The 27,551-nt window shown below is 46.5% G+C and overlaps 1 protein-coding gene across 2 annotated transcripts in view; it reads left to right on the forward strand.

Annotated features, from left to right (window-relative positions):
- SPTBN2 (spectrin beta, non-erythrocytic 2) overlaps positions 1 to 27,551 on the forward strand; it is a 322,588-nt gene that overhangs the window by 121,480 nt on the left and 173,557 nt on the right. The window contains exon 3 of one of the 2 annotated variants that reach the window (XM_068260592.1): positions 12,393 to 12,409. The exons of the other annotated variant lie outside the window; for it this stretch is intronic. Coding sequence (XP_068116693.1) covers positions 12,393 to 12,409 — 17 coding nt within the window. The remainder of the gene's footprint in view (positions 1 to 12,392; positions 12,410 to 27,551) is intronic. 2 annotated transcript variants of the gene reach the window in all.

The following is a 27,551-nucleotide window of genomic DNA, read 5'->3' on the forward strand; positions in this document are numbered from 1 at the left end:
TGTTTTTTATGTGTTCCAATAAGGCAGCGTTTTTTTCTTTAGTGTGAAAAAGCGAATGCTGGCAGTGTTCTGACTAATATTAGATCAGATTTGGTTTAATAGTGAGTGGCTGAGTGGTGCAAGGCAGTAAACCACACAAATTATCAATTTCAGGGACATACTGACTGCCTTATCTGCGGTAAATTGCAGTGTAGGATTTAAGCCGATTTTAGAAAAATGCAATAAAGCATATCAACCACAACTAAATGGCAGATTTACATTGCTCAATTTTACCACCAGCAAAAGTCAAGCTTTGCTTTTACATCCTACTGAAGTGCTTCAGGAATGCAGATCACACACAAAACACACAAACAATGACGTACTCAAGTCCTTTACGATCCATACCTGTCTCAGAAAACATTCACCTCAATTCTCCAAACTCAAAGTTATAAATAGGTAAAAGCGAGGTGTCACTTATTATGTCCTCAAAAGTGTACCCTTAAAATGCCACAAGGTGGTAGCTCAAGGTCTGTGAAACACTAGAGAATACCGGTATATACTACTAATAAAACTGTAAAACAGATAAATACATGAAAATATAGAAACAAGGGCCTTTTCCGAAACAGTGTGTCTGATTACTATTAATAACATTGGAATGGTCACAAGATTTTTAGGCGTCATCAGTTAAGATGCATTTGTTCTCTATTGTGGATGAAGTTGATACTGAGGCTGGTAACTAGTGGACATACCTCTGGATAAGATACTCCAGCAGTGATTCAGCGAATACCAATGCTTTCATCCACCAGTGAGGATAGGGCCAAGTGCAGGTGCGTTCACACATAGGCAGGTGCAGAGTCAGGAGACGTGGGTAGGAGCTCTAAGTCTTCATCATGTTATCCTCTTGTACTAAAGTACCAATAGATATTCATAATATTTTATTTGGCAGTGTAAAAGATAAAGTGCTCCACAGGCTTATGTGCGTTACAGTTTGAGAAATCTTTAGACCATATTTCATCAGGGTTTTCATTTCTTATCTGCAATCTGTAAATGTTTACTAAAAGTCATGACTCATATATATGCACGGCTCTACATTGTGGGGCAGGTGCAATGTGGTAATATAGCTTCCGCCACACATATAGACTCTCCTCTCACTCATCTCCAGATGTTCCAAGCTGCTACTCTGAAAAAATTAACCTCAAAATTAAGTTTTTGCTCCAAGATATGAAACAGTCAAAAATGAATATGAAACACTATAATTTGAATACATATTTATAATTCATGGAAGCTAATTTATAACGGTGATGTCTGCAAGTTCTAATTAAGTAATTCGTGAGCAAATAAAGGACAGAAAGTTCTCTTCTTCCCCACCTTCCCCACTGGATACAGCAGAAACTTTCCTTACTTGTTTACACAGCTTAGTACACTTACAACATGATCTGATAATTCTGGCTAGCAATGGCAAGCTTATCAATTAGCAGCTAAATGAAGTGAAAAACTTGAGAGTGTTAACCCTACCAGTACATTGAAAACCAGTCACATGATTTTAGCTATTCATTTTATGCTATGTTAAATGCTTTCCAGTGTTCCCCAACTCTGTCCTCAAGGCCCAGCAACAGTGCATGTTTTGTGGAAATCCACACAGGTAGTTAATTAGCTCTGCTGAGACATTAATTACTCCACCTGTGATTGTGTGTGGTTTCCTGCAAAACATGCACTGTTGATGGGCCTTGAGGACAGAGTTGGGGAACTATGCTTTAGACCACAGATGAAATTTGAGTTTTATCCCACTTTATTCAACAGGACTATTTCTAATGATCATGGTGCCCTCAACAAGAGACTCTCTTTCAACCCTGTTAACACATTACAACCGTTCGCACTCCAACATGATTAAAATATACTTCAATGGCACTTCCACACTGATGTGTTGGGGGGAAACAATTTCCATCAGAGTATTGCACAGCATGCTGTGTGCTACTGACCAATGTGTGGTAATGGTTGCAGTGTAAGGATATATATATGGACTGTATGCACCACTGTATTCATCACATCACTTTAGCAGTGTGCAATACAACTTTTCAACACCATGGCATTGCACTCCTATTTTTCAGGATGTGCCCCGCTACCGGTATACTATAGTTTGAAAGTACCCTAACAAGTTGCTCATGCATTTCAGCATATCTTTCTAGATCTTACACTGCTTGTCAGAAAGCTGATGGGCAAGGATAGAAAGGGCAGTGATATATGTTTTAGACTTTTACACACAACAACTTGATGCAGGCATGCCAAACATTACTCAGTTCTACTTTGCTGAATATTACCTCAGTAATCCACAGGTAATGAGATAATAACATCACAGTACATTTAAAACAATTACAAGCTTCATTAGCACATTAATAACAGCTCCTACACCATTGTTGTGCTAATCAGGTCACCATTTTCTGTTAATTGAGTGCTTATGTGGGTATTAACTAATCACTCATCTGGCTAGAGGTTATTGTGTACATATATGTTGAACATTTTGCCCAATAATTACACCGCAGTTTTACCCCACCCCTTTCATGATGTAACAGCTAACTGCATAGAATAACAAGAACAGTGTTTCTGGTATGGTTCTTTTGTGTCTTCTCCAAAAGTTGCCCTGGGCCGATGCCTAGGTTGCCTGAGGCCCCTTTCACACTGGTGAGTTTTTATTGTGTTGCGTTACCCAATTTTATTGCAGGGTACCACTAAAGCAATGAAAGTCTATAGGACATTTCAGATCGGATGTGATGGGATGCGCCCGAAGCATCCGATCTGACGCAAGTTCAACAGCGCGTTATGGGCCAGCATCTGCAGTAATTTACACTAACCATTGAAGTCATGCAAGTCAATGGTGCCCCAGATATTTTAAACTTTTTGGTGTTCGTGTTGTCAGAGTTATCACACCTTATCAGAGTTAACATGTCTTATCAAAGTTAACACGCTTTATCGGAGATAACACATCTTATCAGAGTAGCATAACAAGCGCTACGAACTTATGTCTGCTAATTGGCAATGACGAGATCTCCACTCTTCCTGCCCAGAGCCCCTGCGGGTCCAATCACTTTAAAGAAAACCTTTAATGTAAAAACCTCCCGTGGCGGGTACTAACCTCGGGTGGGGGAAGCCTCCGGATCCTATTGAGGCTTTCCCCGTCCTCCTCGGTCACTCGACGGCGGCATTAACCCCCCCCCCCCCCCCGAACAGCGGGGATGTAAATATTTACCTTCCCGGCTCCAGCGCAGGCGCAGTATCGGCTCTCCGCTCGGAGATAGGTGAAAATAGCTGATAGTTGTTGGCCCGCTCTACTGCGCAGACCTATCTCCGTGCGGAGAGCCACAACAGCGCTCCCGCTGGAGCCAGGAAAGGTAAATAAATCAGCACTTATCAGCGCTTGTCAGGCTTGTCGAAGGAGGATTCCGTGACACTTCGGGGGAGCCAACGCTGGATTGCCTGCAGCTACAGGAGTGGGGGAAGCCTCATTGGGCCCCTGAATTTTTATTTGTTACAGGTTCTCTTTAAAGGACATTATCCCCGCAACTTTGATTGGCCCAATAGGCTGCCTGTCACTTGACAGGCAGCCTATTGGGCCAACCAAAGTGCGGGGATAATGTCCTTTAAAGTGATTGGACCCACAGGGGCTCAGGGCAGGACGAGTGGAGCTCTTGTCATTGCCAATTGGCAGGCATATGTTCCTAGCGCTCGCTATGCTACTTTGATAAGGCGTGTTAACTCTGATAAGGCAGGCTATTTGTCTGTAAGTGAATCAAGCCCTAATTATCCAAACATCCTCTACTTTCAGCACGTCATCCTTATATTTACTTTTTTTTAATGTTATTTTATTCTTTGCAAAATCTACAGAGGCATGTGCATTAGTTTATCTGATTATGTCAATTAAGGTACTCTTTAGGCTCCTTGCACACATGCATTGTGAACCTGTGTTGCGTTACCCTTTCTTACCGCAAGGTGCCACAAGTGTAATGTAAGTCAATAGGACCTTGCAGAGTTAATGCGGCGTGATGCGCCAGAAGCATCCGATCTGATGCAAAGTCTGCAGTGCGCCACCTCATGAACTGCGCTTATCACATGGATCATGTAGTGATGCAAGTCAATGGGCGACGCAGGCAGTGTGCATGATGGGAGCGCAGTGTGGTGGGCATGCGTGGACCAACGAGAGTCCCAGTGGCATACTTCCTGCCCAGCAAGGAGTAGGTCACTAGGCGGGGGGGCGGGCCTATGCATATGACCTTGTCAGCACACCGTGGCGCAGGGTCATATGAAGTGTGATGTGGAAGCATTGGAATCCAGTGTAAAACCATCCCCAAGTTATAAATAGCATACTTCAGCATAAACGTTCCTGGAAAGCATAAGAAAGAGCATGTGTGATTGGGCCAGAATGCAGGAATGTTACAGTACAAATACAGATTACTACCTACAGATAAAACATCGCATTACATAACATAACTATACATCAGGGATCTGAGTGCTAGCATGTATATGTGCCTGTGATAAAGAGCCAATAGGCTTCAGGCATCACCAGCTAAGTTATCTCCCCTGGGAGAGCAAATGTATCCTCCTCCAGTCCAGGCAGGCAATACATGTATAACCCTAATGTCAAATCCTCAATGAGATGTAAATCATTCCGGCTTCAGAATATGATGCAACCTGTATGCAGATTAGAAATAGACCAATCAAAGGTGTCAGGAAGTTCATTTGTTCGGCCCCAATCCAATCTGCATACAATTTGCATTACATTTGCATGCAAGCCAAAATAATTTGCATCTCATTAGCCATCTCTAATCAGCAGTGGGAGCCTCAAGGGTTTAGGTCACCTGTTGCTAAAACTGAGCACTAGAGGGAGCAAGTGCATGCATAAAACAAAGATGCATAAAAATAAAACTGGAAAGGCATGACAATATGCACAAAATACACTTACAGACATACCAAGCAATATGTCATCCTCATTAACCATTTATGTTACAAATTTAAAGTAAACCTGAAGTGAGCTGGGAAAAAATACTCACCTATGCAGAGGAAAGGCTCTGGATTCCATAGAGCAGTGTTCCCCAACCCTATCCTTAAGGCCCACAAACAGTACATGTGCAGGAAACCACACACATGCATAGGTGGGATAATTAGTGTCTCAGCAGAGATGATTATCTACCTGTGTGGATTTCTACAAAACTTGCAGTGTTGGTGGGCCTTGAGGACAGTGTTGGGGAACACTGCTTGTAGAGCCTTCCTGGTCCTCTTTCTGTGTCCTTGTTCCACTGCTGTCCTCCCGGTGAAGTTCTTCGACCAGCTTGGCTGAATATGCCTTCAGATATCCTCTGGCAGTTTTCAAAAGGACTTGCTCCCCCGAGTACTTCCAAAGACGAGAGGATCTGTACTGTGCATGCACTACTCTGGGCTTGCTAATACACAGTACGGATGCACCCATCATTATTGGAAGTATCTGAGGACACAAGCGATTTTGAAGCCTACTCAGGACTCCAGGAGGCCCCTAATTTGAATGAGGGACAGTGACGGAACAAGGGGACTGAGATGATTACAGATGGCACTACGGCACAGGTGTCAAACTCCAGGCCTGGAGGGCCAGATCCATGCCAGTGTTTAGGATAGACTGAGAAAGAGAGGAATGTGTTCAACCTGATAGACCACACACCTTTCCTGATTCAGACCCATAAATTAATTTGAGCTGTCAAAAATGTGTGTGGACCTTGGCCCTCGAAGGACAGGTTTGACCTCCCTGCTCTATGGGGTCCAGAGCCTTCTCTTTACATAGGTGAGTATCTAATCGGAAGCGAGTTTCCGAGGATGCAACCAACAAACGACTGTTTTGAAAGCTAGATTTAAACAGCCTCTGATTTCCATAAAGACTTCAACGTTTAATGTGTAGCATTTACATAACAGTCAGCACTTTGCAAAATATTTATGACTTGTCTGTGTAGTAACCCAAAGGCGTCAGTCTCAACATTGCTATTGTGAGGCAGTAATTTTCCTGCAAGGCTACAGTTAAAGAACATAAAGACAGTAGATTATTGTCAACCAGTCTATCCACTGTAAGGCTAAACATACACTTGCTGATGGTTTGTTTTTTTTTAGTTCAATGATCTAACCAAATTTTAATTTATGTAAAAATCAAGTATTTCTCATGTAAATTCAATCGGTTAAAACACAAAAAATTATGGATATTATGGATATTTTTGTCAATTGTCACTTGCTCATGATTGAGTCAACAAGGTGGGTAGTTCATAGTAGGTGATGATATACCGTAAGCGCTGAACCAGTTATACATCTGCCAGAGGTTCCCACTCCACAATGGATGACCAGCACAGAATATGTATATGCCTTGGCACCTGGGCTGTGTTAGGGCCCATTCATACTACGGCGATTAGCGGGCGATTCCCGCTAGTAACCGAAGCGCTAGCGCAATTATAACTCTCACTGTCACGATTGCTGCCAATCGTGGATGTTTCACAATTAACGGCAATCGCAAAACATGTTACCTGCAGCATTTTGCCGCGATGCTCGAGCGATCACGGTACAGTGCCTAAACAAGCGCTGATCGCAATAATTAGGAATCGCGGGAGTTGATTGATTTTACCGTGCTAATCGCACTAAAATTACCCACGCAAACCGCTAGCGCTTGCAGATTCTAAGTGTGAATGGGCCCTAACCCTCTCCTCTGTGGTGTCTGCAATCACCCAGTGCTCACAAATCTGAGTGTTGTGGCCACCACCAAGGTACAAAAACCACAGTCAGGCTATACTTAATTGCACAGGGAGGTACACTTTAATAAAACCACATAAGTTAAATTCAATTAAAGCAACAACTCATTGAGGTTCCATGCACACTGGACCATGTTACATGAAATCACATATAGGGTATTGCACTAACACCAAGGTAAAGTGCACCTTAAATCCACTGCCACTGCCACATCAGGAAAGATTGCCCGCTCTACTCTTCCGACTAAGGTTTCAGCCTTCCGCCGTCATCAGGGAATAATAGCCATATCACTCTGTTTTGTGAGGACTGGGTGATTGCAGGCACCACAGAGGAGAGGTTTACACAGCCCAAGCGTCGAGGCATATACATATTCTGAGGTGGGTAGTCCAATTACTGCATTCAATCAATTCTTGTTCAGTGCTGTTATAATCGATTTAAAGTAAACCTGAGATGAAATACCGACTGGCCAAAGTTACCGGGACCAATAACGGAGGGTCGAGGAGGCGGAGGACGGAGGCGGTGAGAGAGCAATCAGTCTGAAGGGGGCTGGAGGAAGCCCCAGGTATGTATGAAATGTTTTTATTTCATCTCAGGTACACTTTAAGGAAAATGGTGTAGGTAGAAAAATACAGAGTCTTTTAGAAGTAATACCTTTTAATGGCTAACTGATAAAGTTAAATTATGCAGGTTTTAAAGGATCTAGTGCCCTTCTTCAGGCAGATTTCCAGGAAAATGATGCAAAGGCTTCCCAATTTGGATTCTAATATAATCCAGGGTTGATCGTAGCAGTTTACTAGCTTTGCAAATTCAATATGACAGTAGTTTTGACAGTGGCGTAGTGGTTAGCGCTCTAGCCTTGCCTCGCTGGGTTCCTGGTTTAAATCCCAGCCAGTTCAACATCTGCAAGGAGTTTGTATGGTCTCCCTGTGTCTGCGTGGGTTTCTTCCGGGCACTTCGGTTTCCTCCCACACCCCCTAAAAAACATACAGATACGTTAATTGGCTTCCCCTAAAATTGGCCCTAGACTACAATACCTACACTACACAATACATACATAGACATATGACAATGGTAGGGACTAGATTGTGAGCCCCTCTGAGGGACAGTTAAGTGTCAAAGTCAATATACTCTGTACAGTGCTGCGGACGATGACGGCGCTTTATAAATACTAAATAGTAATAATAATAAATAACATTTATCGTAATATTGAAGCGCAAACAGATTAGAGTATGGTATCCTTAGGATTGATGAAAAGCACAGATTAGTTATCTAGGCATTGATTAAAGTTTCGATCAACGAAATACAGGTGAAACTTGAAAAATTTGAATATTGCGCAAACAGAAAGGGATCTATCTGATGATTGCATCTGCTGCCCCTATGTGCAATGTATGGGCACTTTAACCACTTGCCGACCCCGCACTCATACCGCGCGTCGGCAAAGTGGCAGCTGCAGGACCAGCGACGCAGTTCTGCGTCGCCGGCTGCAAGCTAATTAATCAGGAAGCAGTCGCTCGCACTAGCGGCTGCTTCCTGTCAATTCACGGCGGGGGGCTCCGTGAATAGCCTGCGGGCCGCCGATCGCGGCTCGCAGGCTAAATGTAAACACAAGCGGAAATAATCCGCTTTGTTTACATCCGTACAACGCTGCTAACAGTAGCAGCGTTGTACCAGATCAGCGATCCCCGGCCAATCAGCGGCCGGGGATCGCTGTCACATGACAGGCAGGAGCCTGTTAGAGGCTGCACAGGACAGATCCGTTCCTGTGCAGCCTCGGATCTCCGGGGAAGGGAGGGAGGAGAAGGAGGGGGGAATTTCGCCGCGGAGGGGGGCTTTGAGGTGCCCCCCCCCCCGCAACACCCAGGCAGGCAGGAGCGATCAGACCCCCCAGCACATCATCCCCCTAGTGGGGAAAAAAGGGGGGCGATCTGGTCGCTCTGCCTGCACCCTGATCTGTGCTGGGGGCTGTAGAGCCCACCCAGCACAGATCAGCTAAAACAGCGCTGGTCCTTAAGGGGGGGTAAAGGGTGGGTCCTCAAGTGGTTAAGAATCAAAGAGTAGAAGGGACAAGCTTTTAGCTTCTGTATTTACTTGCAACATGGGAGAATGCAAATCAGAACTGCAGGATATTATTTGAATTGCAAAATAAGAGGTGGTTAGGGAGGTTGTATTAAATGCTTGTGAAAGTGTTCGTCAGCACAGATAGCACCTCTTCTGCATTCCTGAGAACAGTTTATATTCATAGTCGCCCACCATGAGTCTAAATCATTAAAATAAGTTACGATGGAAATAATAATTTGTGGAAAGAATAAGTGAACTTAAAGGTAACCTGTGATGTGGCAAAGAAAAGAAAAAAAAATCACTTCTGCCAGCCCCCTGCAGCCTCCCTGTGCCCGCCCTGTCTCTAAATGATCCTCCGTCACAGCTCATTTTCATTACCACAAGTCGCCGTCCATTGCACCTGCATCTATTGTGTCCTTGTTCGCATTCCCCTCGCCGGAAGCATCCTGCTTAGGCGCAGTACGAGGTTTTCTCATATAGCGCCTGCGCAGGACGCTCCCAGCGATGGGAGAGCGAACAAGGATGCACGCAGCCAGGGCCGAGCAGGTGCAGTGGCCGTAGAGTTGCAAGTCAGTGGTAATGTTACTGCACCGTGGAACGGGAGGATCGTTCAGAGACGGCGCGGGCACAGGATGGCTGCAGGAGGCTGGGAGAAGCCCCAGGTAAGTGAAACTTTTTTTTTTCCTCATTACAGGTTCACTTTAAATACTATTTCTATTATATAGACATATGGATATCTGTTTAATAATGCAATTGTAATTTGTTACTAATTTTGCTTCTAGCTGGCCAGCATTGGTATGAACCCCACTATAATAGTGGTAATTGTGGTATGTGCCGCTGCAAGGTTGTTAATTAGAGAACCTCGCCATTGCCACATAACACCATGAAGGCACTCACTCCACTGGCTACCGATAAAATGGAGAATTCTGTTTAAGATTGGCTTATTAACATTTAGATTTTTGCACAATCCGGGCCCTGGATACCTGAAGGACGTGTTGCAACTTCCTCTCTTTGCCCCCCCCCCCCCCCCCAACACACACACAATCGTAGATCAAAAGGATCTAATAACTTCCAGAGTCCACAGCAAAACCTTTGGAGACAGAGCCTTCAGTCATGCTGCCCCTACACTTTGGAACTCCCTGCCACACCTAATCAGAACATTTCCATCCCTGGTAGCATTTAGGTCATACATGTCAAAATCCGGCCGGTGGGCCAAATCTGGCCCTCAGAGCAATTCAATTTGGTCCTCAAGTGGTTTCCCCACTTTGTATTATGTTTGGCCCACTCTGGACCACCAGAGAAGATACACTGGAGTTAAAGCTTTAGGTCACCAGGGCAGCCATATGGAGAGGTAGGGAGAAAGCACTAAACACTAGGGAACTGTAAAGCGGAGGTACGACCACTAGACAACAGAGAACTGTATAGGGGTTGGAGAGGAGCCATTAGACACCTGGTTACTATATAAGGGAGGAAGGTACCCAGTAGATATCGAGGTTACTCCACGACTTGGTCCCAGTGTTCAGTGTTACTTTATTGCAAATCATATCTACAGCTGCATTCCATAAGTTAGACAGGAATCAACAAAACTGCACAACATTTTACTAGGACCATCGCTCAACTCGCGTGGAATACATTTTCACTGATTGGGGTCAAATAAGACTATCTTCCAAAGGACACTCATTCAACCTTTGCGTTTTTACCTCCATGCAGGAGCAGCTCTGTTTGTTCTACAGTGAGTTTTCCTCTGTGCACATGCGGCTCCGTTCTACTGGGCATGCGCAGGGCTAACTCATGCAAGCTTGGGGCATACTTGTCCAAAACTGGGATTGCGTCTAGTGGAAGCTTATTCGACGAGCTCTAGTTGAAAAAGTTCAGGAGGACCCTGGAACGGTGGGCTGCAGGAAGATACAGGAAGCCCCTAAACTAGGATTCAGGAAAGGTCAAAAATCAGATTCCGACAGAAATCAGAATAATTTATTTTGCCAAGTACAAACAGGGATTGTACCCAGAATTGTTTTTGGCTCGCACAGGTTCTGAAAGGATGGGGGGGGGGGGGGATAATGTCCAAAACTCAAGAGCCAAGGTTTCCATACTACGGCACCACCAGTCTCACTTGGCAATCTGTCATCCCTAAGGAGACATGGGGGGAGGGGGGCAGAGGACAGAGGACAGCAAAGGTTCAGCAGTGATGCCACTGTTCTTTATGAAAGAAACCTGCGGTGATGGCTGATATGGCTGATGCTGGTTAGTTCACATTTCGAGAAGTGTCTTCCCAATTTCCACAGAATGTTTTTTGTTTTTTGGGGCTTTTTTTGCTATTTTTGTCAAAGTTTGTTAGTTAATTTAAGAAAATAGGTTTTGTTTTTTTTTTGCTATTTTTTTTAAATTTTCTAACAACTTGAGAGAGCTGCCAGTTATTACCCACTATGTTTAAAATATCATAAACAGTTTTGTGTGGAGTTGAACTCTGAAGGCTAAACGGGTTCTGTGAACAATTACCTTCCAGAAGCCAAGAAGCTGCCGCACTATGGATGCTGCTCCTACCGCAAGGCTGCTGTGTAAGAAGCTGCACCTTGCACTGGCAATCTTACACAGCACATTTCAATGACAATCTCCTTATACAGCTAATTAATTCCCTGAATAGTTGGAATATTTCCTGCTACAGTTTAGACCAGTTCAGAACACCAAAGTCCACTAAAAGCCCTTTTAATCATAAGAAATGAAAACAGAACTCCAGGGTCAAAGATTTAAAAACATTCTATAGATATATACACGCAATCTCCATCTAAAATGTAAAAATTATAAAGATGTCGTAATGTTATTATTCTCTGAGGACCAGGTTTGTGGTACTTATTAGTTCTGCAAAAAGAAAGGCCCCTTTTACATGGGCAGCTAACAAGCGGTGAGTTCACTGCTTGTCAGCTGATATCCTGCAGTGGCTGGGCGCTTAGTAGAGCCCGGTATCGGCGCTGCACGGGCACCCCCCGATTCGACATGTCACGGTTTTCTGCGGCCCTTTAACAACACCACGTTTCAGCACATGACATGTGTGGTGTTACACATGTCATGTGCTGAAACGTGGTGTTGTTAAAGGGCCGCAGAAAACGGCTGCATTTAAATCAGTTTGGCTGCAGTTGCATCGAGGGTGGCCAGAGCTGCTGTACACAAAATAGAATCAGCTTCCGATAACCATGGTACATACAGTGGGTTGCAAAAGTATTCGGCTCCCTTGAAGTTTTCCACATTTTGTCACATTACTGCCACAAACATGCATCAATTTTATTGAAAGACCAATACAAAGTGGTGTACATGTGAGAAGTGGAACGAAAATCATACATCATTCCAAACATTTTTTTACAAATAAATAACTACAAAGTGGGGTGTGCGTAATTATTCGGCCCCCTGAGTAAATACTTTGTAGAACCACCTTTTGCTGCAATTACAGCTGCCAGTCTTTAAGGGTATGTCTCTACCAGCTTTGCACATCTAGAGTCTGAAATCCTTTCCCATTCTTCTTTGCAAAACAGCTCCAGCTCAGTCAGATTAGATGGACAGCGTTTGTGAACAGCAGTTTGCAGATCTTGCCACAGATTCTCGATTGGATTTAGATCTGGACTTTGACTGGGCCATTCTAACACATAGATAGGTTTTGTTTTAAACCATTCCATTGTTGCCCTGGCTTTATGTTTAGGGTCATTGTCCTGCTGAAAGGTGAACCTCCGCCCCAGTCTCAAGTCTTTTGCAGTCTCCAAGAGGTTGTCTTCCAAGTTTGCCCTGTATTTGGCTCCATCCATCTTCCCATCAACTCTGACCAGCTTCCCTGTCCCTGCTGAAGAGATGCACCCCCCGAGCATGATGCTGCCACCACCATATTTGACAGTGGGGATGGTGTGTTCAGAGTGATGTGCAGTGTTAGTTTTCCGCCACACATAGCGTTTTGCAATAGAAAGAAAACAGCGCTGGGCACCAAAACTAATGCTTGCTAGTTTAATCCAGGATCATACAGACATTCAAAGCATGGGGGTAACAAAGGCCTAACAGCCGTTTCGCGGGATAGAAAGTTGCCCGCTTCCTCAGAGACCTGGTCTCTGAGGAAGCGGGCAACTTTCTATCCCGCGAAACGGCTGTTAGGCCTTTGTTACCCCCATGCTTTGAATGTCTGTATGATCCTGGATTAAACTAGCAAGCATTAGTTTTGGTGCCCAGCGCTGTTTTCTTTCTATTGCATACGAATTACTACAGCTGAGAGCACATTACTGCTGAGCCTCTCCGGATCACCTTGCAGTTAGCCATCATCGAGTGCCAGCTCTCTTTCCTTGTACTCCTCTGTGGTTGACATAGCGTTTTGCATTTTGGCCAAAAAGTTCCATTTTGGTCTCATCTGACCAGAGTACCTTCTTCCACATGGTTGCTGTTTCCCCCACATGGCTTGTGGCAAACTGCAAATGGGACTTCTTATGCTTTCTGTTAACAATGCCTTTCTTCTTGCCACTATTCCATAAATGCCAATTTTGTACAGTGCATGACTAATAGTTGTCCTATGGACAGAGTCTCCCACCTGAGCTGTAGATCTCTGCAGCTCGTCCAGAGTCACCATGGGCCTCTTGACTGCGTTTCTGATCAGCGCTCTTCTTGTTCGGCGACGGCCTGTGAGTTTAGGTGGATGGCCTTGTCTTGGTAGGTTTACAGTTGTGCCATACTCCTTCCATTTCTGAATGATCGCTTGAACAGTGCTCCGTGGGATGTTTAAGGCTTTGGAAATCTTATTGTAGCCTAAGCCTGCTTTAAATTTCTCAATAACTTGATCCCTGACCTGCCTTGTGTGTTCTTTGGACTTCATGGTGTTGTTGCACCCAATATTCTTAGACAACCTCTGAGGCCGTCGCAGAGCAGCTGTATTTGTACTGACATTAGATTACACACAGGTGCACTCTATTTAGTCATTAGCACTCATCAGGCAATGTCTATAGGCAACTGACTGCACTCAGATCAAAGGGGGCCGAATAATTATGCACACACCACTTTGCAGTTATTTATTTGTAAAAAATGTTTGGAATCATGTATGATTTTCATTCCACTTCTCATGTGTACACCACTTTGTGTTGGTCTTTCATGTGGAATTCCATTAAAATTGATTTATGTTTGTGGCAATAATATGACAAAATGTGGAAAACTTCAAGGGGGCTGAATACTTTTGCAACCCACTGTATGTACGCCGCCTCACTGTACTGTGTCTATTCCCATACATCTGCCTGTTCCTACAACTGTCTGCTGCCTGTCCTGATCTTTTACCTTATTCACAGTTTTTAAATATCAATATATGTGTTGGCATGATGAAAACTTTCATTTTTTTTATTTTGCTAGTCTGAGGGCTTATCTGCTGGGGTTGATACAACAGTGGTCACCATGATCCCATCAAGTATTGGCACAACAATGCCTGTTATGCAAGGGAGTCTGTATCAGAGGGAAGGTGATTCGTTGGGCCCCCAAAAGCCCTGGGCCCTCCTGCAGCTGCCCCTTCAGTAGTTATGCCACAGGTGATATAATGCTACAGCCATTCAGTCCCTCATGTTGCTTTTTCCGTGGATAAATATACTGTATTTTTGCTGTCATCCACTACATTGCATTTTGTCTACAATATGCAGAATATGACATTTATCAAACTATTCCCAGCTAATTTATTCCTTAAAGAGAACCCGAGGTGGGATTCAATGATGTTAGTGGGACACAGAGGCTGATTGTGCACACTATTACCAGCCTCTGTTGCCCCACTGCGCTCTGCTATCCCCAGCGCCGTGCTAGCGACACACAGCGTGTCGCCAACAGGCTGTTTACCTGTGACTGTCAGCGGGAGAGAAGGGACGCGGGCGGGTAGCGCCGATACAGAGGAGGCGGAGGAGCGGCGCTGACAGACAGTCACAGGTAAACAGCCTGCTGGCGACACGCTGTGTGTCGCTAGCACGGCGCTAGGGATAGCAGAGCGCAGGGGGGTCCTGGGGGCACACCATAGGGCAACAGAGGCTGGTAATAGTGTGCACAACCAGCCTCTGTGCCCCACTAACATCATTAAATCCCACCTCGGGTTCTCTTTAACTCCAGACTCCAATATGTTTTGTTCTTGTGTAGAAACACTGAGTGGCATGCTCTCTTCACCCACCATTTTTTTAACCACAGAGTTGCCACCAAAGTTTTATTTCACCCATTCGTTATCAGCACAGAACAGACAACAAAAGGATCACAATGTATAATTTTGGGCATCATATGTCCGATGTTTGCACCTTCACTGCTTACTCACAGAGGGATTGGTGCTAAACAATGTACACCACTTCTAAAGGTGGCCATACATCAGGTGACTTGCCGGCTGATCGACCATCCAATTTGATTATTATAATCGAATTGGATGAAAATCGGTTCCACCAATTGCATGACCGACCGACAATGAGACCAATTTCGGGATGAAAATTGGTCGCATTCTCGATCAAGCATGCTGTAAGATGTTGCTCGATCGGGTGCGCAACAAAACCCCCAACGCTGTCCCCTAATGTAAATGCCCCCCTGGTGCCCCGTGTAAAGGATACATTACCTGTCCGCGGCCTCCACTTGTCCTTCTGCTGGCTTCCGGGCGCATTCCCCTTTCCACGCATGCCCCACGTGGTTTACTAGTAAGGGCACCCGTGTGACGTCACACATGCGCCCTTACTAGGAAACCACGTGGGGGGTGCTTGCATGCAGAGATGGAATCCTGGAAGCCAGCAGGGGACAAGAGGAGACTGCGGACAGGTAATGTATCTAATGTATCCTTTACACGGGGCAACAAAGGAACATTTACGTTAGGGGGGCACAGTGTCGGGGGGCGGGTGATGTGCACAAGGCCGATTCCGGATCAATTTCAGCATGAAATTGATCGGGAATCGGCCTGTGGTGTATGGGCAGTTGACAGATCTCTCTCTTATCAGATTCGATGAGAGAGATTTGTCTCTTGGTCATATCTGCCCATACATCGCTGGATGTATGGCTACCTTAACTCATCTGAGGCCAAGATGCTGTGCAATCCCGCCTGGTCCTATTCTATATAACTAAAATATAACAAAGATTCCAGGTGTACTTTTTCATAAGTGGAACATGCCACATTGCACCTCACTGGTGGGAATAGACACTACAGACCTGAATAATAGATGCATCAGGCCAACAACAGTGAAGGAGGCATTGGTTTAACACCAATGGTGGGAATAAGCCTTAAGCCTCATCTACACGCGTAGATGAGGCGGCAATGTGGCTTATCAATCGAGCCACTGATGCGGCTCGATTGATAAGATCCGACAGGTCGGATCTTGCTACCGCCGATTCCCTGCTCGTTCCCTGCAAGGGGACAATGGCAGGGAATTGAGCGGAAGATAAGCGACGCGGGGACGAGCGGGTATCGAATCCGGCGCACGCGCGGGCGAGCGGGGACATGGCGGGGACGCGGAAGAGGCGATCCGGCGGCTAATCGAGCCGCCGGATCGTAGCCTCATCTACGCATGTAGATGAGGCTTTATATTAGCTAGGGCTAAGATATGCGGTAACTGTACAGATAGATAAGGGGACAGGGAGAAAACTCTGCTCAGCTCAGCTGTAGTTGTGGGCAGAGAAAGATTAACATAAAATGGAACTCTAATGTTGGGAATACACGGGTCGAATCTGTCGCTTGATTCTCCCTATTGTTTTGCCCGCTTGATTCTCTTATCTTCCGCTCGTTTTTCTTATATTTTTTCAATTCACTTCAGTGGCAAATCGAGCAACAAAACGATCGAATGGTGATCGGACGCGTTGGAAAATATCTATCTAAACACCTTATCTGCTCAGAATCGAGCCGTGTATTCCCAGCATAAGCATACTGGCCTCCTGGCTTCTTTGGTAAGGTGATGCCTGGTACACACCATGGAATTTCCCATCTGATAGATGGGTCGATAATTTCTGTCAGATCCGTTTTTCTGATCACTTCTATGCAAATCGATCAGAAAAACAATTGGACATCAGATCGGACCTTTTGGAAATTATCTATTTGACCCATGTATCTGACATTGCATGGTGTATACCAGGCTTAAAGAGAACTCGAGGTGGCATATGATAATCCTAATAGGACCCAGAGGCATGTCGTGTGCACAATGACATGCCTCTGGGTCATTGTACCGCCGCTGCCAGCCCCTCCTGCGCCACGCTGCACCCCCTTAAAAGATCGCTAGGCTAGCGACAATCTGCTTATCGCTAGCTGGCTTTATTTATGTGAGGCTGTCAGTCAGCCTCGTAGCATCTCCACCTGGATTTTAGGCTCTCCCGCCGCACCCCGCTACTGTTTGCTTCCACCAATAGGAAGCCAAGCCGCTACGCAGGAAGTTTCTCATACTTTGCCTACGCAGTACATTCCCAGCGACGGAAGTGCAAACGAGGACTGCGCAGGTGCAGTGGTCATCGACGTGCAAGTCAGCGGTAATAAAACTGAGCCACAGCAGGAACCGGAGGATCATTCAGAGACGGCACGGGCACAGGGAGGCTGCAGGTGGCTGGCAAAAGCCCCAGGCTCCTCCTCGCCTTGTGGATGATGCATTGCTGGTGCTGACCATAGATAATTTAAAAGGAAAAGGAGGGGTGAGGTGATCTGTGCACACAGGAAAGACTGGCAGCTGCTTCCTCCAACATCCTTTCTGACTACCTCATGTTGGTGTTGATAGGTTAGGGGGAGGAATCTGGACAGCTGTCTGGGCAGCATATCTGCACTGTCATCTCAACAGGCAATGGCACTGCAGAATCCAGCCAGTCGGGTACATTCACTATATACTCTGTAAAATGTAGACATGAAATGCACATAACTTTGTGCATTACTAATTACCGTATTTTTGAGAATATAAGACACACTTTTTCTTCCTCAAAACTGAGGGAAAAAAAGTGGGTACATCTTACATTGCAAAGGTACGGTATTTTGGTCCTCCACCATCTCACTGTGGTAATCCGAGGGTGCCCCGTCATCCAGGATGAAGCTCTTCTGGATCCCAACTGCCGTGCTCCTCTTAGTTGCAGTCTACATATGTAAACTGCAGCCTTGCACTGTATACGCGCTGCCGTTGCCATCCTCCCTGGTTACAGCATCCTCAGCACTTCCTGGTTACAGTGCCTCTACTGTGTGACCTGCAGCGCATGTGTGCCTTACCTTATGTGTGAACCCAGAAGGTCACACAATAGAGGCAATGTAACCAGGAAGTGCCGAGGACACTGCAACCAGGGAGGATGGCGGCAACGGTTACAGCAAGCATACACTCCAAGGCTGCAGTGTACATACAGAGACTGCAGCGAAGAGGACTGCGGTGGCTAGGACCCAGAAGGGCTTCATCCTGGATGATAGGGCACCCTCGGATTACCACAGCGAGATGGAGGAGAGGAGCGCGGCAGCGGGATCAGGCGAGATGCAGCAGGGGTTAAGTGAAGTGTAGTAGGTAGTGGCAGGGGTTAGTGAAGTGTATTGTAGTTGGTGGGGGCAGCAGGGGTAAGTGAAGTGTAGTGTAGTTGGTGGGGGCAGCAGGGGTAAGTGAAGTGTAGTGTAGTAGGTGGTGGCAGCAGCAGGGGTTAGTTGGTGAAGTGTAGTGTAGTTGGTAGTGGCAGCGGTTAGTGAAGTGTAGTGTAGTTGGTGGTGATAGCAGGGGTTAGTGAAGTGTAGTTGGTGGTGGCAGCAGGGGTTAGTGTAGTGTAGTGTAGTTGGTGGTGGCAGCAGGGGTTAGTGAAGTGTAGTGTAGTGTAGTTGGTGGTGGTAGCAGGGGTTAGTGAAGTGTGGTGTAGTGTAGTTGGTAGTGATAGCAGGGGATAGTGAACTGTAGTGTAGTTGGTGGTGGCAGCAGGGGTTAGTGAAGTGTAGTTGGTGGTGGCAGCAGGGGTTAGTGTAGTGTAGTGTAGTGTAGTTGGTGGTGGTAGCAGGGGTTAGTGAAGTGTGGTGTAGTGTAGTTGGTAGTGATAGCAGGGGATAGTAAACTGTAGTGTAGTTGGTGGTGGCAGCAGGGGTTAGTAAAGTGTAGTTGGTGGTGGCAGCAGGGGTTAGTGTAGTGTAGTTGGTGGTGGCAGCAGGGGTTAGTGATGTGTAGTGTAGTGTAGTTGGTGGTGGTAGCAGGGGTTAGTGAAGTGTGGTGTAGTGTAGTTGGTAGTGATAGCAGGGGTTAGTGAAGTGTAGTGTAGTTGGTGGTGGCAGCAGGGGTTAGTGAAGTGTAGCGTAGTTGGTAGTGGCAGCGGTTAGTGAAGTGTAGTGTAGTTGGTGGTGATAGCAGGGGTTAGTGAAGTGTAGTTGGTGGTGGCAGCAGGGGTTAGTGTAGTGTAGTGTAGTGTAGTGTAGTTGGTGGTAGCAGCAGGGGTTAGTGAAGTGTAGTGTTGTGTAGTTGGTGGTGGTAGCAGGGGTTAGTGAAGTGTAGTGTAGTGTAGTTGGTGGTGGTAGCAGGGGTTAGTGAAGTGTAGTGTAGTGTAGTTGGTGGTGGTAGCAGGGGTTAGTGAAGTGTAGTGTAGTGTAGTTGGTGGTGGCAGCAGGGGTTAGTGAAGTGTAGTGTAGTGTAGTTGGTGGTGGTAGCAGGGGTTAGTGTAGTGTGGTGTAGTGTAGTTGGTAGTGATAGCAGGGGATAGTGAACTGTAGTGTAGTTGGTGGTGGCAGCAGGGGTTAGTGAAGTGTAGTTGGTGGTGGCAGCAGGGGTTAGTGTAGTGTAGTGTAGTGTAGTTGGTGGTGGCAGCAGGGGTTAGTGAAGTGTAGTGTAGTTGGTGGTGGTAGCAGGGGTTAGTGAAGTGGGATGTAGTGTAGTTGGTGGTGATAGCAGGGGATAGTGAAGTGTAGTGTAGTTGGTGGTGGCAGCAGGGGTTAGTGAAGTGTGGTGTAGTGTAGTTGGTGGTGATAGCAGAGGTTAGTGAAGTGTAATGTAGCAGGAGTTAGTGTAGATGGCCAGTGTAGCTTAGATAGAGACAGTTTAGAGGGGAAAGGTCCATAAGACACCCATGCACCATAGACGCACCTAGGTTTAGTTTATTTTTTTCCCCTGATTTTTGCCCTCTAAAACTATATGCCGAAGGGTCTTAAATTCCGAAAAATACGGTAATGCAAACTAGGTAGCTGTTATAAGCTTAAAAGGAGTCTGAGTCTGAGCTAGGGCTTTAAAAAACGGAAGGGTTTTAAGCACACCATTTTTTGTTTAAATTCCAGTGTCACAAAAATATGTAAAGGCTTTTTGAAAATTCCCTATGCAATCACATTACACGTCACATGTAGGTATTCTGCTACAATGAAGAAAAATGTGGATATTCAGATCGATTGTTTGTTAATAAAAACATAAACAGTAGCAGATCTTGAAAATCTGGCTGGAAAGCATGACTGGTATGTGAAATATTGCAGCTATACTGCCATGACCCATGCTCTACTCAGCCAGGCACAGTCAAGGTACAGCCTGTTATTTCAGGTTAGTGCCATTCACAGATTCATTGTGAAGGTGCTTGAGGACAGAGCTCACACAGAACAACCCTCTGGATTCATGCTGGGAAGACAGGGCTCTGTTCAGTTTAGGCCTGCAGATCCCAGGGTGTGACCGGAGACTAATTGGATCTTTGCCGCCAGAGTCATTTAAAAAATGAATCATTTCATTTCAGGTTTTATCATTTTTTTGGGAAGCAACAATTGAAAAGCTACGTGACTATATAAACTAGATCTTGGTGACTTTTGTGGTGTGATTACAGTACATACTACAGGATAATCTCATTATAATAAACTTGGGTATAGTAAACATTTGGGTATAGTAAACTACCTCTCCAGGTCTCGGACAATCTCCATTATAAGACTATGGGAGCAAGCCTGGTATCGTAAGCCCAGATAATCATAAAACCTCTGTTATATTGAACATGGTTTTTTGGCCCCTACGTGACGCTAACTCTGGATATAGTAAACAGTGGGCGGAGCATGCGCCATACGTCAGTGTGAAACCCATGGTCTGCTGCTCTCTTCAGGGTGGTTGCAAGTGAGTTGATGCCTGATAACATTTGTAAGACAAGAATGGCACCGGCACTGACTGGACATACAGTACTGCACAAATAAGCAGCCTGGGGAAAATGAAGAATAATGTGAACATAAACAAAATAGAATGCAGCGTTACCACTTCAATGTTGCAGTCACTGATAAAAGTATCATCACAGTCCTCCCATGGAATTGTATGCACTCCCGGGTATCTCTTCCCTTGTTACCAGTGCAGTTTCTAGGCTAAAATGCACCCAGGGCGAGGGTGTAAAAATTGCGCCCCCCCCCGAGCAAGGTATGGGTACCCGCAGCATAGGTTAGCCAGGTCTAGTTGCACTTAGTATAGGTCCCCCCCAGTATAGGTAGCCAAGAATAGGTACCCCAGTATAGGTAGCCAGGCATAGGTGAGCCAGTATAGTTGCCCCCGCTATAGGTTAGCCAGGTAGGTGTCTCCAGTATAGGTAGCCAGTATAGTTGCCCCCAGTATAGGTTAGATAGGCAGGCGCCCCCGGTATAAGTTAGATAGGTAGGTGCCCCAGTACAGGTTAGCTAGGTGGGTGCCTCTAATATAGGTAGCCAGAATAGTTGCCCCCAGCTTAGGTTAGATAGGTAGGTGCCCCCAGTATAGGTTATTTAGGTAGGTGCCTGCAATATAGGTAGCCAGTATAGTGGCCACCTGTATAGGCTAGCTAGGTAGGTGCCCCCAATACAGGTTAAATAAGTGCCCCCAGCGTAGGTTAGATTAGGTAGGTGCCCCCCAGTATAGGTTAGATTAGGTAGCTGCCCCCCAGTGTAGGTTAGATTAGGTAGCTGCCCCCCCAGTGTAAGTTAGATAGGTAGCTGCCCCCCAGCGTAGGTTAGATTAGGTAGGTGCCCCCCCAGCGTAGGTTAGATTAGGTAGCTGCCCCCTCAGTATAGATTAGATAGGTAGCTTCCCCGCAGTGTAGGTTAGATAGGTAGCTGCCCCCCAGTGTAGGTTAGATAGGTAGCTGCCCCCCAGTGTAGGTTATATAGGTAGCTGCCCCCCAGTGTAGGTTAGATAGGTAGCTGCCCCCCAGTGAAGGTTAGATAGGTAGCTGCCCCCCAGTGTAGGTTAGATTAGGTAGCTGCCCCCCAGTGTAGGTTAGATTAGGTAGGTGCCCCCCAGTATAGGTTAGATTAGGTAGGTGCCCCCCAGTGTATGCTAGATTAGGTAGGTGCCCCCCAGTATAGGTTAGATAGGTAGCTGCCCCCCAGTAGAGGTTAGATAGGTAGCTGCCCCCCAGTATAGGTTAGATTAGGTAGGTGCCCCCCAGCGTAGGTTAGATTAGGTAGGTGCCCCCCAGTATAGGTTAGATTAGGTAGGTGCCCCCCAGTGTATGTTAGATTAGGTAGGTGCCCCCCAGTATAGGTTAGATAGGTAGCTGCCCCCCAGTATAGGTTAGATTAAGTAGGTGCCCCCCAGCGTAGGTTAGATTAGGTAGGTGCCCCCAGGATAGGTTAGATAGCTAGCTGTCCCCTATATTGGAGGGGGGAGCCGGAGCCGCGGGGAGGACAGCCCGACCTCTCCCTCCCTCTCCTCTCCCGGGCGCCCTCCGTGCTCCCCCCTCAGATGCAGAGCGAGCAGCCGGGAAGCGCTGTTTGCAACTCACCTGCCTGGCTCCAAGCGCTGCTCTCTCGCCGCTGGTCTGTCTCTTCTCTCTGCATACATACTGATACACGCGGCTTCCGGCTAAACAGGAAGCCGCGTGTATCCGCAGTATGCAGAGAGAGGAGACAGACCAGCGGCGAGAGAGCAGCGCTTGGAGCCAGGCAGGTGAGTTGCAAACAGCGCTTCCCGGCTGCTCGCTCTGCATCTGAGGGGCGAGCACGGAGGGCACCCGGGAGAGGAGAGGGAGGGAGAGGTCGGGCTGTCCTCCCCGCGGCTCCGGCTCCCCCCTCCATTATAGCGCCCCCCTCCTAACAGCGCCCCGGGCGGCGGCACGCCCCGCACGGGGGTAGAAACGGCCCTGCTTGTTACCAATGATGTTCCTGGTAGCATGTGGAGCGCAGTACAGGCTACTTTCACTTGTAGTGCAGATCAGAGCAGGCCTACTCGCTGCAAAACTAAGGAGAGTGGAGAGGAGAGTGCATGCGTCATATGTCAGTGTGAAACCCATGGCTGTCTGCTCTCTTCAGGTTGATTGCAAGTGAGTTGATGCCTGATAATTTGTAAGACAAGAAGAATGGCCCCAATATTGCGTGGGTGCATTTGGGCTGGTTGCTAGGGATGCTGTTGCCGGATCACCCTATGTGGATCAAAGTTTTGCCCGCAATTACCATTCCCTCACTGATTCCGGGCCACCTCCTCGCTCTAGTGTGAAGAGGTGACCTTGCTCTTCTTGGGGGGCGGGGGTCAGGACTTGGGTAATTGCAAAGTTGAATTGGAAAGGGTTAAATTTTCCCTCAGGGCTCTAATATACTTTTAATAAAAAAATGACCGTACTTTTAAACCCTTCTTCAGAAAACTAAAGAGAGGAAAATGTCATAGATTGGCTTCGGAAGAAAAGGTCCAGAGAGCAGAGACAAAATATAGTTACACTAGTAGACCCAAGCCCGTTTTAAAAATGGGTTTTTAACTTCGCAGGCATGTGCACCCGCCGCTCGTGCACCCGTCCCCCCACGCACACGCCCGGCTCACTGGCCCCATCCTCCTGTCCCAACTTCTGTCCGGGTCCCTGCTGCGCACATGCGCAGTACCAAAAAGCACGGACCCAGCTACACAGAGACAGCGCTACACAGGGACACAGGGGTGTTATTATAGAGGATACAGTCTATATACAAGTGTGCATATCTAGAGCAAAGCAAGATATGAACATTCAAAGAAAAAAAGATCTCACAACGCATCAAATGAATGAAAATGTAAATGTATCATTTTTATTATTGATCACTTTCATTAAAATAAGCAAGACAAAAAACCCACAATAGGGAAACCAAAATAGGGGGGAGAAAAGAAACTATTCAAACCAAAAATGAGGGCAAGTGGCCGTGAAAAGTAAGTACTAGGCGGTTTTAGCAATACAATATGAGTAGGGGAATGTCAATGTACATACATAATTGATAAATGAGCAATGCAGGCAATGGGAAGTATACAGGGTTCAAAAACAATATGACTGGGTCGAAAAAGTAAAAGTAAACAAAGTATATATATATATATAAATATATATATATATATATAAATCAAGTATATATATATATATAAATCCATAATACAAACAGAAATCACCAGTTCAGGCCATGATCCACAATGTCCCAATAAATATACAATTAATCTCTGAATACAATCAGTAAACCAATCTCCAAAAAGTGCAAGGTGCAAAATATGAGCCAAAGTGCAATGTGGGCAAAAAATTGCCAGTATATACTGTATATTCCTATAATATACATGCATATGTGCATATAAAAAGCACTCCCAGTCAATATCCTGCGAAGATCTGAGCACTACATAAGGCAATATAAACAAGCCGCCATACTACCTACACGCTGCCCCACTCAAGCTCACCGCCAGGGGCGGCGCCAGGGGGGTGCAAGGGGGTGCTCGAGCACCCCCTAGAATTGTCCAAGCACCCCCAAAGCACCCCCTGGAGTGAACTGACTTCAGGCGTCTAAAAGACGCCAAGTCAGTTCACACAGCGGCAGCACGGAGCAGCAGGCAGGGCTACGGTAAGATGGCCGCCCGGAGCCCTGTTCTGCAGACTTCGAGTCTGCAGTGCATGGCTTCGGGCGGCCATTTTCCCGTAGCCCTGCTCTCTGCATGCAGGCAGGAAGTCTCGTCGTGACGTCGGGAAGGAAGAGGATCGTGGGCGCGCGAGCGCTGCGCGCCACAATGAGGTCGGGACTCGGGACAGGAGGTCGGGAAAGAAGGTCTTATGGCTGTAGGTGAGTAAATGGGTTTTTCTTTTCTTTTTCAGGTGATGCTGATTGTGCATATTGGGGTCATATCTGCTACGGATTGTGCATATTGGGGTCATATCTGCTACGGATTGTGCATATTGGGGTCATATCTGCTACGGATTGTGCATATTGGGGTCATATCTGCTACCGATTGTGCATATTGGGGTCATTTCTGCTACCGATTGTGCATATTGGGGTCATTTCTGCTACCGATTGTGCATATTGGGGTCATTTCTGCTACCGATTGTGCATATTGGGGTCATTTCTGCTACCGATTGTGCATATTGGGGTCATTTCTGCTACCGATTGTGCATATTGGGGTCATTTCTGCTACCGATTGTGCATATTGGGGTCATTTCTGCTACCGATTGTGCATATTGGGGTCATTTCTGCTACCGATTGTGCATATTGGGGTCATTTCTGCTACCGATTGTGCATATTGGGGTCATATCTGCTACGGATTGTGCATATTGGAGTCATATCTGCTACCGATTGTGCATATTGGGGTCATATCTGCTACCGATTGTGCATATTGGGGTCATATCTGCTACCGATTGTGCATATTGGGGTCATATCTGCTACCGATTGTGCATATTGGGGTCATATCTGCTACCGATTGTGCATATTGGGGTCATATCTGCCACCGATTGTGCATATTGGGGTCATATCTGCCACCGATTGTGCATATTGGGGTCATATCTGCCACCGATTGTGCATATTGGGGTCATATCTGCCACCGATTGTGCATATTGGGGTCATATCTGCCACCGATTGTGCATATTGGGGTCATATCTGCCACCGATTGTGCATATTGGGACCATATCTGCCACCGATTGTGCATATTGGGACCATATCTGCCACCGATTGTGCATATTGGGACCATATCTGCCACCGATTGTGCATATTGGGACCATATCTGCCACCGATTGTGCATATTGGGACCATATCTGCCACCGATTGTGCATATTCGGACCATATCTGCCACCGATTGTGCATATTGGGACCATATCTGCCACCGATTGTGCATATTGGGACCATATCTGCCACCGATTGTGCATATTGGGACCATATCTGCCACCGATTGTGCATATTGGGACCATATCTGCCACCGATTGTGCATATTGGGAATATATCTGCCACCGATTGTGCATATTGGGACCATATCTGCCACCGATTGTGCATATTGGGACCATATCTGCCACCGATTGTGCATATTGGGACCATATCTGCCACCGATTGTGCATATTGGGACCATATCTGCCACCGATTGTGCATATTGGGACCATATCTGCCACCGATTGTGCATATTGGGACCATATCTGCCACCGATTGTGCATATTGGGACCATATCTGCCACCGATTGTGCATATTGGGACCATATCTGCCACCGATTGTGCATATTGGGACCATATCTGCCACCGATTGTGCATATTGGGACCATATCTGCCACCGATTGTGCATATTGGGACCATATCTGCCACCGATTGTGCATATTGGGGTCATATCTGCTACCGATTGTGCATATTGGGGTCATATCTGCTACCGATTGTGCATATTGGAGCCATATCTGATAACGATTGTGCATATTGGGGTCATTGGACGTGTTTTTTGTTAAAATCTGCTCACATTACGTGTATTTTCTTGAGAAAACCTGCACAATTATGTGAATTTTCTGGGAAAAGGGTCACCAAAACTTGGGCCCTCTGTCTTTGCGTTGCACTTTTAAAGGGAACCCGAGGTGAGAATAATATTGAGGCTGCCATATTTATCTCCCTTTAAGCAATACCAGTTGCCTGGCTGCCGTGCTGGTCCTCTGCCTCTTATTCTTTCAACCATAGACCCTGAACAAGCATGCAGCAGGTCAGGGGTTTCTGACAATATTGTCAGAACTGACAAGATTAGCTGCATGGCTTGTTTCTGGTGTAATTCAGTTCACTACTACAGCCAAATAGATCAGCAGGGCTGCCAGGCAACTAGTATTGTTTAAAAGGAAATAAATATGGCAGCCACCATATCACTCTCACCCTGGGTTCACTTTAAATTACAGTTAGCCCCGCCCTCATCCAGTCATGACCACACCCATTTCTTCGCCGCGGCGCGCTTCGCGCGCCGCAGGTTGTAGCCACACCCATTTTTTGCCGCGGCGCGCTTCACGCGCCGCAGGTCGTCAGCTCCCCCGGAAATTGGTCCAGCACCTGCATAGCACCCCCTAAAAAAATTTCCTGGAGCCGCCACTGCTCACCGCAGCCACCCTCTAGGCCTGACACGTGTGTGTCGTCGGAGAAGCACAGCTTCCTCAGAGACCTTAGATTGGCTTAGGCACAGAAGATTTATTATTCTTGGTTTTCCCGGGAAGTGCACCAGCTCCTACTGTAGCTGTTGCAGCTTCCTATAGTTGTTCATGCCAGAGGTCCCCTCCAGCCCAAACTCGCCTTCATGCTCCACTATGTGCAACATTTTTCAGTTATGCTCATAGGCCATCCCATGGAGGAAATGAAAAACTATAAACAGGAAGCTCCCAGCATGCATCTGACATTGCCAATCAGCATTCAGCACCACATTTAAAGTGTACCAGAGACGTCCTAAAAGAAAGATTTGATGCGTACCCAGGGCTTCCTTTAGCCCCACTAGCACTGCTGAGTCCCTCACCGTCCTCCCGCATGCCTCCATTCAGCCGCAGTCAGCCCCGGTAACTGGCTAAGTCGTGTCAGTTGGGGTCTTCTGCGGATGCGCGGATGTCCGTTCGAATCAGGGACCCAGCACTGCAAGGCAAGAGTGCTAAACACTACGCCACCATGCTGCCCAGATTTAAGAAAAGTCCTCATTGTTGGGCCTATGAACATGACTGCAA

Source organism: Hyperolius riggenbachi, chromosome 11 (genome assembly GCF_040937935.1).
Source record: "Hyperolius riggenbachi isolate aHypRig1 chromosome 11, aHypRig1.pri, whole genome shotgun sequence".
Classification (NCBI taxonomy): domain Eukaryota; kingdom Metazoa; phylum Chordata; class Amphibia; order Anura; family Hyperoliidae; genus Hyperolius; species Hyperolius riggenbachi.